The sequence below is a fragment of the Schistocerca americana genome, chromosome 2 (assembly GCF_021461395.2).
Source record: "Schistocerca americana isolate TAMUIC-IGC-003095 chromosome 2, iqSchAmer2.1, whole genome shotgun sequence".
Lineage (NCBI taxonomy): Eukaryota > Metazoa > Arthropoda > Insecta > Orthoptera > Acrididae > Schistocerca > Schistocerca americana.
The window spans coordinates 374,238,031-374,255,313 of record NC_060120.1 but is presented as its reverse complement, the minus strand read 5'-3'; the positions used below and the strand labels follow the sequence as shown (position 1 = coordinate 374,255,313).

Sequence of the window (17,283 nt, the reverse complement as noted above, 5' to 3'; positions counted from 1 at the left end):
AAGACTTGAATGTAAGTTCAACATCTCCTTATCTCCTACATCTATTTCAGCCGAACTTGGCACACATATTACTATCTCAAAATAATTACTGTTGGGGGTAAAACCACCAATTTTCCGTTGAGATGGAGGTAGTAAGGGGTGATAGACAGAGAAGGCGGGTGGAGGAGATGGGCAAATAGGAAGGTGGTAGGAGGTAGGCAGAGGGAGGGGCAGAGGAGGTATGAGGACAGTGAGAGGGGTGGAGGAAGTGGACAGAGATGGGGAGATGGAGGTGAACAAAAAGATGGCAGGAAAAATGTTTATCTCTTACTACAGCTTCGCTGTAGAGGGAGGGGTGGAGAAGGAGGTGGCCAGAGAGTGGGAGGGGTGGAGGAGGAGGGGATGGGTTAAGCTAATAGAAGATGTGGAGTGTCGGGGCAACGTCGGGTTTCTCAGCTAGTGAATAATATACAGCACTGCGCTATTTTCGACGATGAATAGACGTAAATGATGACAAAAATATTTCCGCTCTTCAGGTGCTTCTACGCGGAGGCGGCAGCCCGGTCGAGGCCCGTACGCTGCGGGTCCTGCACACGGCCATCTTCCTCGCCAGGCCCGACGGGTCGCGCCTACGCCTGTTCGCCAGCCCTCTGCCCATGGCGCTGCGCTACCTGGACGTCGTGCGCGCTGCAGCCAAAGGTAGGTCCGCGCCATTCATCTGCACTACATTGTTGCTCCTGTGCAGTACCATGTAGCGCGCTTGGAGCACCATCTGTCACGTACATGGTGTTAATGGACAAGGAACGACGACGAAGTAGTTTGATCTTCTTCAGAAAGTACTGTCGTTTCATAACTTCTTTTGTTCTGGATCGGGATAACTAAGACGTGATGTGATGCCGATAGTATCAAGCTCTTTGAAAATTATGTCCTGACAGAGACCGCTGCGATGTAAACATCCTGTGTTCAACAATGCACGGTGACCTGTATCCTTACGGCTCACATTACAGAGGCAGGAGAGTATCTTACCCTGGCATCGCAGATTTGATTTGAATTAACTTGCATCTCACATTGGGATCCACTGGTCCCCAGTAAAATGTTAGCATATATCGTGTTTTTCAAGCTCATTAATATATACATTGGACTGTTTATTTGTATCGGACTTTGTAAATGACTATGTAGTTACTTGCAGTGACTTTTTTATTACAACAACAATGAGTAACACATGGTATTTGTAAAATGTGTGTAGTATTATTAATAAATGGTGTTTTATATTTCTTTATGTTCACTTCCTCATATTTGAATGTATATAATGGAACAGAATGTCTTATTTGACTTTATTTTGTTATTACAATGAGTAACATACGTATTTACAAATTTGATATAAGTTACACTTAAACGCTATGCTGCAAACGAGTTTTCATATATTTTTTATTAATGTATAAATTCAACATGAGTCTGAACTTGAATGTACAAAATAATATAATATAATGGATTATTTGATTTTTACAGGATATTTTGGCACTGGGTGTTTACAAAATTACTATTATAGCATATTCGTGCAAAAATGCATAAGAAATATGAAACTAATGTATATTAGAGTCAAGTGAAAAACTGTAATATATCAGTCACCATTTTTATTATCAGTGTGCACACTTGGTACAAATTAGGGCTCTATGTTAATCACAGGTCGCCCTTTTGCAAGCGTGGCGACTCATTTTTGTTTTTCAGTCCCTTTTCCTTGAACACAGTGAACATCTCACTTTGCTGGTTAGAGGTTCTGGTCTGTCTGGTGCCACAGTATCTATTTCCAATAGTTCTTCCAGAGTTCTCTTCACATTCCTTCATAGTGTAGGGTATTTTCAATCTAGGCCTTAGGCGAGGCGCAATTAGGTTCCATGCCAGTTCATGCAGAAATTTTCTTCGTGGCTTCTTTACTCCAGTGCTGGAAAGGGTAAACAGAACCATGACGTTTATCCCACTTTGATCCAAAATGCCACAGAAAACCGTCACAGTTCATCTTCTTGTTGCACGTGCAGTGGTGTAAGTTTTGCACAGTTGATCAAAAGTGTCACTACCACCTTTTGTTTTATTGTATGAAATTATCATTTCAGGTTTCCCTGTTGTTTTGTCGATGTCATTTGAGTAGTGCATGGTTGTCAGCAAGAGTACAATTTTATTCTTCTTTGGGACATATGACAGTAGCGACTTATTCACATCAAAAGGAAATTATGTTTCTCCGACATTTCGAGAACGGAAAAATGATTGTGGTTTATTTTTTCTTACAGTTTCCAACATTGTCAAACCGAAGTTTTCAATCATTGTGTGATAAAGAGGAACTAAAGAAAACGAGTTGTTAGCAGTCAGATTCCTATTAGTGTCATGAATGGGTTCTGATAACTTTCTCACATGATAAGATAGGACAACTTCATTTTTTTCTGTTACTACCTTGCCAATGTGTGGAGTAGTGTTTAGCATGTAATAAGTCTTGGAATCATTCAACATCAAAATCTTAATTCCATATTTGTCCGGCTTTGAAGACATGTATATCATGAATGGGCATCTGCCATGGAAGCCCATTAGCTGCTGGTCTATTGTACAGTATTCGAAAGGCGATTATAGGGATTTGCAGTTATCAATGAATTTAGTCCAGATGGTTAGAATGGGTGCAAATTTGTCTTCTTGTTTTCTTTGCATGCGGGTTGCTTTCTGATAAAATTTTAGACAACTAGTCAAAAACTGAAATAGCCTTAGTGACATTGTAACGCGAAACACGTCATTGTCAAATTTAGGAGACCAAAGTTCTAAATTTGTGTGAGCAGCCTTGTTTACGCCGCAGAGATAGAAGAGTCCAGGAGCAGCTCTTAGCTCTACAGTATTTGTAGTGTTATGGTAACTTTCCGGATTTCCGATTGAAGAAAGTTTGCGAGTAATTTCGGCGTTCGTGTAAGTGACAATCATGTCCAGCATTTCATCTGTCACTAATAATTGCCATGCTTCAATTGGACTACAAATAGACCTTGCCTGACCCTTTGGTATTGGGAGGTGACTTACTAAACTTCTGGGTTTAGTTCTATCTCTCGAAGATGGTGTAGCTGAAGACCACTTATAGACATTCTTACCTAGAATGATGTTTGAATTGGAAGAACTACCAAGAGTATCATCATCGTCTCCTCCACTCTCTTCTGTACCTGATGGTTCCTGTATTTCAACAAAATCAGGATCTTCATCAGAATCTAGGCCTCCAAATGAATCTTCCCGGCCCAACTCGTCCATAAGTGCATTATATATATCATCAGTTATCTCATTATCGCTAAAAAATAAAATAAAATAATATAGGGATACATTGAAAGGAGGCAGTTATAAGTTACACAAAATATATATTTCGAAATTGTATACTTGCCGAGTTATTATTTTCAATCTGCATAAATGTGCTACACAGAACACAGCCTGGAGTAAACAAGACCCTAGGGACGTTCAAAAACCTCTACAGCTTGACACTACCGCAACAACAATGCAGATGTTTGAGTTAACATCGCATACATAAAGGCAGTGTTACCAACCTAATATACGCCAAGTTTCAGTAAATTGTAGCCAACATACTCTTCGTAATAAACAATAAAAATTATTCTGGGGTCCCTACGACCCCAGTGTGTGGTGCGAGGGTTAAAATAGCATGTTTACTGTAAGGAACCAATACTCGAAATTGAATATTTCAGGCGGAACGAGGTCTTCAGTTGAGGGGCTGAGAATAAAAGAGGTAAAAGTGACGTTTCGCAAGAAACTGATCTAAATGCGCATTTTGTAAGTTAATGTGTGGACATATTCTGAGTAAAAGAAGTACAAACGATTTCCTGCATATAGATTGACCCTGTGGAATGAATTTGTAGTACAATTAGTACAAGTGAAATGGGGACAGAAGAAGAATTCTGTTGTCTTTAATGAAGCTTCAAGTACAATTTTTTTATAAATACGGCTGTAGCCTAGTGTGTATCGTTCCAATGTAACACTTCTGTCACTAAATGTAACTGAGTTTTCTCCTTTGATGCTAGGCAATTGTCAGGATGAGCATTACTGCAAAGGGCATTTGATTCTAAAGCGTTATGTCAGGGTGAAAATACTAAATAAATTAATTATTCTGCCTTAACAACATGTGGGCAGGATGGGTTCTTCCTTGGCTCGGGTATGAGGTAGAATGAAACAGCATTTTTACGTAAGATAACTTTTATTGAAAGTTTTGTACGACGGTTTCTTACTGGATGTTCTGGCTCGGAGAGCGGCAGCTGTGTCGTTTGCGAAGCCTTCTGCTGCGGCAGCGGCGGCGTCTGATTACGCCTGGCTATGTGTATCTCGTGTCGCCGTCTCACCCAGTTGACTTGAGACGCGGCTCTTGCGGTGGCCCGTTTAATTATTGAGAGCGAAGTCGTGCATCGGATGGTGATACCTTGGATGTGGCGTCCCATTGTTTCTCTTCTCTAAGCGGCCGCATGTGTTGTGCGTCGGCCAGCGGAGCGGCGCGGCGGGGGAAGGCCAGTGTCCCGGACTCGAACAACGGACTCCCGCTTACCAGTCTTCGGCTGTCAGATCTTCATCCCAGCTCACAGGTGACTGCTGATGTGAGGCCGTCTCCTTCCCGTCCTCACGAGTCACCCGTCTACGTAAAAATCAGACGTCAAATACCTTTTAACTTCTGTTCAAAATGGTTCAAATGGCTCTGAGCACTATGGGACTTAACATCTGTCGTCATCAGTCCCCTAGAACTTAGAACTACTTAAACCTAACTAACCTAAGGACATCACACACATCCATGCCCGAGACAGGATTCGAACCTGCGACCGTAGCAGTCGTGCGTTAACTTCTGTCTTCTGGCGCCGAGTCTGCTGCTTGCTATTCCATTACAGCGGCGGACTTGGTGGGTCTGTGTATGATGTAGTCTCTTCTTGCATGACGGTCTTCAGCACCGAAACAGACTGAAAACTACTCTACTCTCGTCGGGCCCACTGCGTCTCGCGTATTTATTCACTTCAGTTCACTGGAGGTGAACGACTTCACGGTCATTGCCTCTTCTGTCACGTTGAAAAGCTTCTCGAATAATCTTCTTAACGTCGGTCATTGGTTCTTGGAATGAAGGCGAGGGCCTTTGATCACATGTGACAAATGAGAAACACGTGAGCCGGTCGGGCGATGCCCTGACGGCTGAATCGACAGTTTCCGCGTCCCTCCTGAACGTGCTGACTTCAAGCGCCGGCCGTTGCCACTGCTGCTTTGTCCGCTGTTTGCCAGTGTGTAATTCTTCTAAACTAAACCAAGTTTTTCATTTATTTTCTAATTTCTACTTCACTTCACATTGATTTCACTAATTGATTTACCTATCTTAAGTACCACTCAACACCAAGAATACTTATTGTAATATTTAATGCACGTCTAAACAGGCCATATTTTGAAATACTGGCTGTATATCTTGAGGCAAAACCATCTTTCTGACACAAGAAATCAGAAGATCCTTGACCATGGCCGTATATCTTGTTTATGGAATTTGATAAAGATTGTAGTCTGTCTGAAAAGGAAAAGAAACGCTTCAGATATTTACTGGCTCCCCGGGACACGATATAGGCAGTGATGGAGGTCAGCTGAAAGCGTTCCGTAGCGGAAATGGAACAGAACTTTCATTCAATTGAATCCATAGATGTTTCAGCAAAGTAAAAAGTGGGGAACACATTGGAAGAACATCAGGTGGATCTTAATCCGCAAAGATAAGCCTGTAATAGTGCAGTTCAAGTATTCACTAAACCGTGATCCTTGAGTTTGTAGAAGCGGATGTCAGGAAGCCCAATATTAGTCCTCGATCAATACCTTTTCTGCAGTCTTCGCATCAACGTAAGTTTGAAACAAAATTTGAGAAGTGGAAAAATCTTAAGGAAATAATGAACAGCATTCCTGAACTTTATCATGAGCTCCATAACAATATATCCCATTCATAGACAGCTGTTACCATTGGTGTAAGGAGAGGGAGTGGAGAAAGAAGATGTTGTCAAAGAAGGATAGAGAAAAATTGAAAAATACACAACACAAGGGCACAGCATCATGATTGTTGCTGAAGGATGACACTCTTAAAGAGTCACCACAGAAGCGTATGATTATGACGGCGTTATAGAAAGTAACTACGAATTATCTTTCCTAAGTGTTGGAAGCACACAAATATATTTTCATTTTGGTACTTTGTTTACTATTAACCCATTGCTTTTAATCTCATCGTATTTTGCTTTAATTCCTCATAATGTTTTACGATGAAAATGTGTTTTACTATGTATATCATATTTGTCACGCCAAAAAATCTTCAAACATAGTACAGTAAATATAATGTTATCGCACATGTATTTGTTTGACTCTAAAAATTTCTAAGACGCAAGGCGTATAAGTATTTTTTAAGACAGTGTAAAAAATTATGAAAGGGTATTAAAATCTCTAACCGTACCTGCAACTGTATACAGGCTAACTGACCACCAAAGAAAAATATCTGATGTTTTGATATCAACTCACATTATTTATAAATAGCCATTGAACACTGGCAGTGAGTTACTCTGTTTGCTTCAGCAAGCGCTTGTACCACGTATAGTCTCAGTCCTTCAGTAAACATCCGTAAGCCCCATCGACATTGATGGTGTTACCGTGAAACGCAGTTCACTATGGTTGTGCTCACGAGTGGAATCTTGTCACTTTTTACGCGTCGCTACGAAGACGAAGAATTGTTCTATCTCAATAATCATTTCACCAATGGAATTCGTTACGTACATGCACATGTCTCGCTCTCCTCCTCCTCCTCCTCCTCCTCTTCTTCTTCTTCTTCTTCTTCCTTGTCTTTTCGTCGTGCACCTATAAGGGTCGGTGCTGTTATAAGTGTTTTGGCAATGTTAGTGGGTGGCGCTCAGAAACCATCACTTCTTCAGAAAAAGAATGTGTGTACGCCATCTGTCTGCTTCTGCAGCAAATCTGATTTCCTAGTGTGAGGAAATCTTCCAGGTGTGGTTTTAACGTGTGTCTGAGTTGGGATGTGGTTACCAGACCAGTATTTACCTAGCTGGACGTGGATAAAAGCATAAAAACATATACAGCCTGGCCCCGTCCCCTTCGGGGAACTGCTCTTGCAGCTGATTACGAGTTTAACGAGACTGAACATCTACTTTCATCAATCTCCTAAACACCCTTTCCGGGACGGAATCAGTGTACCTTGTCTGTCTACTTCTAGAGTTAATTGTGTGTGCAAGTGTCAGACAGTTTCCTGAATGTTTTCGTAGCGTGTATATGAGGCAGGATGCGGGTACCAGCCCGATATTCACCTAGTGGGACGTGGTAAACCGTCTCGAAACCACTGTGGCCGTCACACCGTTTCCCGTCATTGGTCCACCGGGCGGTTTAGAACAGGGGTCGGCGCACCTACCTGTTCCCGAGGCTGGCGCTGAAACACGCACGGCTGCCTGGGTCGGAGCCTTGACTGTGTCCACACACAGTGATAAGCCAGTGTGTATATATATATATATATATATATATATATATATATATATATATATATATATATTCTTTCGGACATGTCCGAAAGAACAGATACCATCGGTGACAATGCCGCTCGTTAGAATTAAATTACAATGAAGACAGTTGAAAATGTGTGCTCCGACCAGGACTCGAACCCAGGATCTCCTGCTTACATGGCAGACGCTCTGGGAATGTGGGTCTCAGTGGGTCTCACGGGAGGCGTGCCAGAGATAAGTCCCTGCAGTCGCACTATTATCCTCTGTGTCCTCGGTAGCTCAGATGGATAGAGCGTCTGCCATGTAAGCAGGACATCCCGGGTTCGAGTCCCGGTGGGGGCACACATTTTCAGCTGTCCCAGTTGACTTATATCAACGCCTGTATGCAGCTAAGGATATTGATTTCATTGTAAATCCAAAATAATATGACCACTGCCCACAGCGACGATGGGTGCCACCTGGTGTCGGTGAGGCCACATGACGAGTAACAAAAATATTTAAGCGGAGCAGACACGGACGGGGCTCACCCTAACGAAGATATGGGCTGCAAATGGGGTAATTAATTGAGACAGCGTCTTCTCCAAAGGTCAGATTATTATTACGCAGAGCCTGTGAACGAATTTCTCAAAAACGGCGGAGCTGGTCTAATGTTCACATGCTACTGTCGTGAGCAACTACGAAAAGAAGTAGGACGGTGAAACTATCACTAGCCGCTGAATGGTTGGACGTCCGCCAATCTTCGCAGAACGTAGGCTTCGGTGGCTCGTCTGCTATGTTAAGTGGGATAGATAGTGATCTATGGCATCTCTACCGCAAGAGAGCAATGCTGGTGCACGCACAAGTGTTCCAGAGCACATCGGAATCGTACATTGGTGAACATTGAGCTCTGCAGCAGAGCACCCCTACTTGTTCACATGTTGACCCAACGACATCGTTAATTACGATTACAGTGGTCGGGATTCACCCGCCGATCAACGGAAACGTGTCAGCTCTTCGGATGAATCACATTTTTGCTACATTAGGTTGTCTCCACAAATTCCGTCATCGAGGTGAACGGCGGCTCGAAACGTGCAGCACGCCGCGGACGCAGGCTGGTGGGAGCAGCATTATGCTATGGGAGACGATCTCCTGCGCTTGCATGTGATCTGTGGTAGCAAACGAAGATTCGCTGACAGCTGCGAATCACCTGCATCCTTTCATGCTTTATGTCTCCCCCCGACGGTGATGTCATGTTTCAGCTGTATGTGTTTCGGAGCCAGAACCGTACTACAGTGGTTTGAGGAACATCATCATGGACTGACGGTGGTGTATGAGCGACCAGATACGCTTAATGTAAATCCTATACAATCCATCTTGTTAAGTATCGGGCGCCATTACGGCGTTCGCAAATCACCTGCCCGTTATTTACGCGAATTACAAGACCTGTTCGTAGACATCTAATGCCATATACCTTCACAAGTCTGTCAACCAACTGTCGGATCCCTGATACCCAGAATCAGAGATGTATTTCGTTCCAAAGACGGACAATTAAGCAGGTGGTCAAAATGTTTGGCTCATCAGTGTACGTTCATGGATATGCAAGCGTAGCAACATTTTAAGATAGTAGCTCATAAGTTGTTTCACATAACTTTTCCTCCTTACAGTGAGCGAATTTCTATTCGTAGCCAAAGAAATGGAGCGAACACGAACGAAATGTGAATTACAGATGTAGCACGTCTTAAAGCGTATGTTAATACAGGAGGAATTGTCAGTGCGAATATTTTTCATGCGTGAGTCTGTAGCAGCGAAGTATCGCTTTTCAGTAATCCTTCTAAATGAGTACTGCACACTGTCTTCCATTCTAGAGTTTACATTAGAGGCTGGTACCTTTAGCCATTGCTTTAATTAAATTACGTAGATCGTTCCGCCAAGCTGACAGCTTCTCGGGTCTTCCTCCAATGCACCCACGGCCATTTATCGAGAACGTGAGTGTTCAAAAAGCAAACTGCCTGCTCACAACCGTAGCGGCGTTCGGTTTCTCTACGTTTGTACGGGTGTTTTAAGTCGTTATCTCGCTTGTTTTCATTTTGCGTGCTCTGATAGTATATCCCTTCGCACTGTATTTAGATCTCCCTACAGGTGCACACCATTTACTAAGCTCCTGTCTCTCTACTTCATTCAGTCAACAACATATAGGATGGGTCAGGATGAAAGGTACATGCGTTGAGCGGTGACGGTATTGGCCATTCTGAACAAAAAACTTCAAATCAACGTACGCCCTTTTCTTAAATGTACTCGACACAGTGCTGTTCGAAAATTTTTATGGTCAGTGACCCTGAAACGTATGATGCGCGTTGGATCTATCCCCATGTACTCATCTCTTGGCCACCGAGGTCACTAGCTCTTCTCCTTTAGTTTACTGTTTCTGGGGTTGAATTAACAGCCAAGTCTACAAGCGCAGAGTGGACGTAAAGGAGGACTTCTTGCTCGTACATGCGCCCATCGCCTCGTACACAACAGAAGTACTGTTGTGAGTGCACAAAACTATCGAACATTGGTGCAACCACTGTAGTACTGAGACCTGAGGCAAATAACGTGAACACTTGCAAGACTCGTCACCCGACAACTCGAAAGTGAAGTGCGCATTCAAATGGTCAATAAAGACAACGCTTCCTAGTCTAATGTCGCTTCGATTGTATTCGCATGTGATTGTTGGCGATGAAGGACGTGACTGGCTCCCGAGTGCTCAAATTAAGGAACGTACGAATAAGTTCAGATTAGCAACATAGCTGCTGTCGAAAGGAGCCGCAAATGCCTTGCTGCTGACCGTCGACTTTTTGGACAACTTTTGTAAGAAATATCTACACAATTAAATGAAACATTACATTGCAAATATTTCTTTTTCTGCCACCCGTCCTTATGGTGTTCCCCATAGTTTTCATTAGTTTCCTCGGAAACTGTTAAGAACAGGACATACACTCCTGTAAATTGAAATAAGAACACCGTGAATTCATTGTCCCAGGAAGGGAAAACTTTATTGACACATTCCTGGGGTCAGATACATCACATGATCACACTGACAGAACCACAGGCACATAGACACAGGCAACAGAGCATGCACAATGTCAGCACTAGTACAGTGTATATCCACCTTTCGCAGCAATGCAGGCTGCTATCCTCCCATGGAGACGATCGTAGAGATGCTGAATGTAGTCCTGTGGAACGGCTTGCCATGCCATTTCCACCTGGCGCCTCAGTTGGACCAGCGTTCGTGCTGGACGTGCAGATCGTGTGAGACGACGCTTCATCCAGTCCCAAACATGCTCAATGGGGGACAGATCCGGAGATCTTACTGGCCAGGGTAGTTGACTTACACCTTCTAGAGCACGTTGGGTGGCACGGGATACATGCGGACGTGCATTGTCCTGTTGGAACAGCAAGTTCCCTTGCCGGCCTACGAATGGTAGAACGATGGGTTCGATGACGGTTTGGATGTACCATGCACTATTCACTGTCCCCTCGACGATCACCAGTGGTGTACGGCCAGTGTAGGAGATCGCTCCCCACACCGTGATGCCGGGTGTTGGCCCTGTGTGCCTCGGTCGTATGTAGTCCTGATTGTGGCGCTCACCTGCACGGCGCCAAACACGCATACGACCATCATTGGCACCAAGGCAGAAGCGACTCTCATCGCTGAAGACGACACGTCTCCATTCGTCCCTCCATTCACGCCTGTCGCGACACCACTGGAGGAGGGCTGCACGATGTTGGGGCATGAGCGGAAGACGGCCTAACGGTGTGCGGGACCGTAGCCCAGCTTCATGGAGACGGTTGCGAATGGTCCTCGCCGATACCCCAGGAGCAACAGTGTCCCTAATTTGCTGGGAAGTGGCGGTGCGGTCCCCTACGGCACTGCGTAGGATCCTACGGTCTTGGCGTGCATCCGTGCGTCGCTGCGGTCCGGTCCCAGGTCGACGGGCACGTGCACCTTCCGCCGACCACTGGCGACAACATCGATGTACTGTGGAGACCTCACGCCCCACGTGTTGAGCAATTCGGCGGTACGTCCACCCGGCCTCCCGCATGCCCACTGTACGCCCTCGCTCAAAGTCCGTCAACTGCACATACGGTTCACGTCCACGCTGTCGCGGCATGCTACCAGTGTTAAAGACTGCGATGGAGCTCCGTATGCCACGGCAAACTGGCTGACACTGACGGCGGCGGTGCACAAATGCTGCGCAGCTAGCGCCATTCGACGGCCAACACCGCGGTTCCTGGTGTGTCCGCTGTGCCGTGCGTGTGATCATTGCTTGTACAGCCCTCTCGCAGTATCCGGAGCAAGTATGGTGGGTCTGACACACCGGTGTCAATGTGTTATTTTTTCCATTTCCAGGAGTGTATGTTCATATGGCGTATTTTGTTCAACTCACTAATACTATCACCCCTCAAAGCATGCACCTTTCCTTCTGACTAACACAGTATACGTGAAGCGTTCATAGAGTAGAAAATGTTATGGTTTGACCAGAGGAAGCGCGATTTAAAGACTATTTGTTACATGAAAGAACATTGTGGAATACAGTCTTCTGTGACAGCTTACGAAGTAAGCTATACCTCTGAAGTCAGTGTACCTCAAACCAACTCTCAAATCTGGAAAACATACAGATGAGGCATATTATACTTGACATCTGCTTGGTACTTGTGTGTTCCAATCAGCTTTCCAAAAGCAGAAACACTGTTATGAACAAGTACTGCCGTCAACGACGTACTTAGTACAAAAATATGGTAAGAATGAAAAGCTCCAGTAGCTCTTTTAATGTGAGCGTTAGGCAAAGCAGAAAGAAATCATTCACTAGTAAGAATACTGTTCCTTAGTCTTTTGTAATGGCTCTAATACTGTTTAAATAAATCCTTATTGGCATAAGTTTTGGCACATTACTGATATATTTTTATTCACCAAAGAGATATCGCGTGCAATCCATTTTCGGCCGTACCAGGTATCAACGTGTGCAACAATGACAACGAATAGCCAGTTTTAAAACTTTTAGAGGTCTACCATATCAAGGAGCACACGACTGAGCATAAATACACCAAGTGAAAGGTGTGAACACCCTGCATACAAGCGCTGTTACGCTTCTCGGTCTGCACACGAAGCATTTGCCGACTATCACCAGCAACAAATTCTGCTGGTCTGACGGCCGAGTAATAACTCAGTAACTACCATGCCAGAGGAAGGAGACGATAGTCTGCCTAGAACCCAGAAATGTTCAATGCATACAGCTTGTCCCTGAACTCTAAAGTCAAAGATAAACGTATAGAGGACCCTAATATTAGTACTTTGACACTATAGATTAATGTTAGGGAAACAGTAATTGGTTTTCTATTGGCATAAATGAGTTGCACTTCACACCAACAACAGAGCTCATAGAAAATGGTCAAACTGACAACCGCTATCCCAGTCCGTGTATTATAACATAGTGAATTAACATACCGAAGTTTTAGTTGAGAATCTTTGGGACTGTTGCTTGCATAGGCTACTTGCTAGACGGAATAATTCCTTTTCTGCCAGTGCACTCCGTACTTTATTCTCAAAGATTTGGAGTCTAAGGTGTGCTTTTCACAGGCAATTTGAGGGGTCTTAATCGATGGGTCATCTCCCACATGATCACCACCATCTCCTTCCGTCGTACTGTCTGAACAATTTTCTGCCCAGAAGAATGGCAATCTCTCTGCTGCTTCAGCGAGTCAGTTTCTATATATTTCTGTCCATCACGACTCTTTTCCATTTATTATCAATTATTACGACGCATGTTGCTAAAATTTCCTCTATTCATTCATCCAAAAGGTCTTGTTCTATCTGCTGCTTCCTGTGACGAGTAGTACGTCATCTACAACAATCTGTCATGAAATGTGGACGTGGTAAACTCGACCATGGACATAACACAGGCACTTGTGTGTTGTTTCTCATTCAAAGTGGCCCCTTCAATGTCGATGCTGGATTTTAGTTTGTCGACAAATACAGATGGTTTACAAATACATGGCTAAAACGCATTCATCATACACTACCTAGATCGGCCTGAAATATTCATTTCTAGCCATACTTTCCTTATCACAAAATGTAGATACCACATTTTGTGTGATATTCATCGTACTGGCCTGGGACACCTTGTGAGACAGAAGTACGAGGTATGATTGGAAAGTTTTAAGAATGGATCCGCTACTTCTTACTGGTTTGGCAGGCAGCTACACGGAGGGTGGGGAGTGAGTCATTGCCTTGTCCTTAACGCCCTCTGACAGGAACCTGAACTTCCTTTATTCGCATCGTTGTGGCAGCTGGTTGAGAGCTAGTCTGTTAGGGCTAGTTGCCGGATTCTGTCTGCTTGAAAATGGACGTAAAAACGGAGCAATGAGTTTGTGTGAAATTTTGTTTTAAAACCAGAAAATCAACTGAGACCTACGAACTATTAAATTAGCTTTTGGAGATAATTGCATGGGCCTGTCAAATGTTTCTGTCTGGTTCAACATATTTCAAAATGGCCGCAAATCATTTAAGATGAACCACCTCAAAAACGAATTATTTGAAGATTAACCACCTCAAAACGAATGAAAATGTTGTGAAAGTTCGCGAATTAGTCGTAGACTTACAGTTAGTGAGATGGCTGTTGAACTGAATTTAAGTTTCTATGCAGTTCCGTCAATTTTAACTGAAGATCTGAACACGCGTCGAGTGCCCGCAAAATTCATTCCAAAAGGGTTGTCAAGTGACTAGAGACAATACTGATTAATCGGACTGAAAATGACCCAGATTTGTTATAACTAGGATAACTACAGGTGACGAATCGTGGGCATATGGATATGATCCTGAAACCAAAGCGCAGTCTTCGCAGTGGAAGACTTCAGCTTCACAACGACCGAAAAAAGCACGGCAAAGTCGGTCGAAGGTAAGGAGGACGTTGGTGATTTTTTCTCGATTCTACCGGTATTGTAAATCAAGAATTTATCCCTGTTGGACAAACAATTAACCAGGAATACTACATATGTGTCCTTGAGCATTTGTGTGAAAAGGTGCAAAAGAAAAGGTCTGCATTGTGGATAGACAGGAGTTAAGTGCTACACCGTGACAATGTCCGGCTCATAGTGCATTCTCCATCGTTGAATTTTTGATCAAATTCAAAATTCCTGTGCTTCCACAACCACCATATTTCCCTGATTTAGCCCCTGCGGACTTCTAGCTGTTTCCTAAACTGAAATTTTCACTGAAAGGGAAGCGATTTGACTCGATTGAAGTCATCCAGGCAAATACGGAGAGCTTCCTTAACACACTCCAGGAAATAAATTTCCAGGAATGTTTCCAAAAGTGGAAACACCGTTGGAGTCGGTGTGTTCGGTCAGAAGGGGACTATTTTGAAGGAGATGCATCACAGTAAGTACTAGCATTGTACAATTACAAGCCCACTCTTAAAACTTTCCAGTAACACCTCGTATATGCACTCAGTTTCAGCAACAGAATAACATCATAGAACATGACAATGTATAAGGAAGAGGCATTCTACAAGTTTGATCTTATGTACCTGTGAGTAACTATGGATCGTTCCCCAAACTGCGGAAGGTATCTTGGAAACATCCAACAGAAACGTTAAAGTATCAAGATGAAACCATATCTCACTGTTAAATCTGCTGTTTTCACCACAACTTGTAGCTTAGTGTACCCAGTTGCTGAATACTGCCCCCCACCCCAATCCGACTTGTAATTCAGCTATTTTACTAGTAAGATTTCCGTTAACCTACATGAACGTAAAATAAGTATTATAGGCAGAGTCCCATGACTGAATAATATCAGGTTCTAGTAAATTACGAAACTAGTACTGAACAAGGTATGTCACCTCAACCGTCGACAGGGCCTCCAGATGAAGGATGCGTAGACAACCGTCTCCCAAACCAACTTCAGTTCTGGAATACAGAATGATGGGATATGAACGTTACTGTCAATGTGAAAGAAGAATGACAGTGGCTGTGTAAATTACTTCCACCTGAAAATTTCTGGTAAATGAAAACTAGTTGCCAGATACGAATTCGAACCTGGCACCTTCTACTTTTTTGGGTGAGTTCTCAGTTGACTGAGCTATCCTGAGATGGATAGCTCAGTTTATACAGTACTCTTCCACAAAAGGCGAAGGTGCCAGGTTCGAATCCGGGTCTGGCACACAGTCTGAATTTGCCAGGAAGTTTCACATAAACTGACTCCCCGCTGCAGAGTGAAAATTCATTCCGGGTTAGTTCCAGTTACCTACTAAGATGTCATAACTTTCTGTGAAATGGGATAAGTTGAATGCAGGAAGGCATGTATATTGTCGTAAATCGAATGAGAACGACTGCACGAGGTGCTATATATTGATGTGTAAACATGGACCCTGCAACTCTCGCATCTATCACTGGGGAACTCGTGAACACACAGTGGAACAACAACAGTCAAAGAATGCGTTAAGCGTTAATATCGCGGGCTGGCCGCTGTGGACGAGCGGTTCTAGGCGCTTCACTCCGGAACCGCGCTGCTGCTACGGTCGCAGGCTCGAATCCTGCCTCGGGCATGGATGTATGTGATGTGCTAAGGTTAGTTAGGTTTAAGTAGTTCTATGTCTAGGGGACTTAGTACCTCATATGTGAAGTCCCATAGTGCTTATAACCATTTGTTAATACCGTGTAAGGTTCTAAGATCTTACTGGTGCGCCTTTTTTGTCATTAAGTGGAGTTGCAGTTATATGTTCGCAGGCTTTCACCACAGGAATCAGTGTTAAACATTTTGCGATACGATTCGGTCTACAAGCAGACTCATTTAATGCTGATTGCTGACCTGCTTAACATAGATCTTTGATCTAAGTCACCCATTTGATATTTAACTGTTGTTCTTCCATACGAATAGATACAGTAAAATCCGTAAATAATAAGTTGCGAAGTTCTGTTAAGAAGACAAAGGTGTAAATTTTCTACTCATGAAGTGCAATTTCACGGACCACAGCAGTGTAGTAGCAGAATCAATCCCGGAATAAGTGTTTAAACATTGATGGAAATCACAGAAACTAACTACGCTGTTTCGTGGTAAGTAAACGAATTACATTACTTATGATTCACATGAGATTGGGCTCGAATATGTAAGTCATATTAGCTAGTGTCAACAATGCTTTAGCGAAGCGCTTCCAGAGCTGCTTTGGGCTCGTCAGTTGCTAGGCAACTGCAGGGACCCACTCATCCCTTCCGTTAAGCGACCGCTGGCTATGGTGCAGCAGCGTCGGTTCATATCAACCCACGAAGACGACGCAGGTTGGGTTTTGCTTCAGATACGTTGGTACTACTGTATTTCGCTCTCAGTAGAGATGCTCCATACTTCCGCCGATGGATACGTGGCCATTCTGGACAGTATTACTAAGGCGGCAATGTATTCGTACTGTATCTGTAATGAAAACGTCCCTTCTATTCCGTGGCGATGCGTTATTATAAGAGTTTCTGTTGCACAAGTATCACTTCTAAATTACGTTGTTATGTCCCCGCAAAAATTAGTTTCCTGTTCTGCGCCCATGATAATAGCAAAATTCGATAAACTGCAGTCTGTGAAATCGAGAACTGTGCCTGGGATGTAATCCACACCATTCTTAACGATAGGGGAGATAGAGCTTCAGAAAAATTAGGAGCAGTGTACATGAAATATATCACTGATCTCGCGTATCGTTAATGGGTTTCCTGTAATTCAGAATACCTCCGTTAAATTTTTCCTTTAGGAATGGTCAGTCTCCTGAACGATTAAAGTATT

General features: G+C 43.6%; 1 protein-coding gene across 1 annotated transcript in view; it reads left to right on the top strand.

Moving 5' to 3' along the window:
- The window catches only part of LOC124594030, a 166,667-nt gene extending 163,823 nt beyond the window's left edge, over positions 1 to 2,844 (top strand). The window contains exons 3-4 of the mRNA XM_047132381.1: positions 516 to 678; positions 2,816 to 2,844. Coding sequence (XP_046988337.1) covers positions 516 to 678; positions 2,816 to 2,844 — 192 coding nt within the window. The remainder of the gene's footprint in view (positions 1 to 515; positions 679 to 2,815) is intronic.
- The last annotated feature ends 14,439 nt before the right edge of the window (positions 2,845 to 17,283 follow it).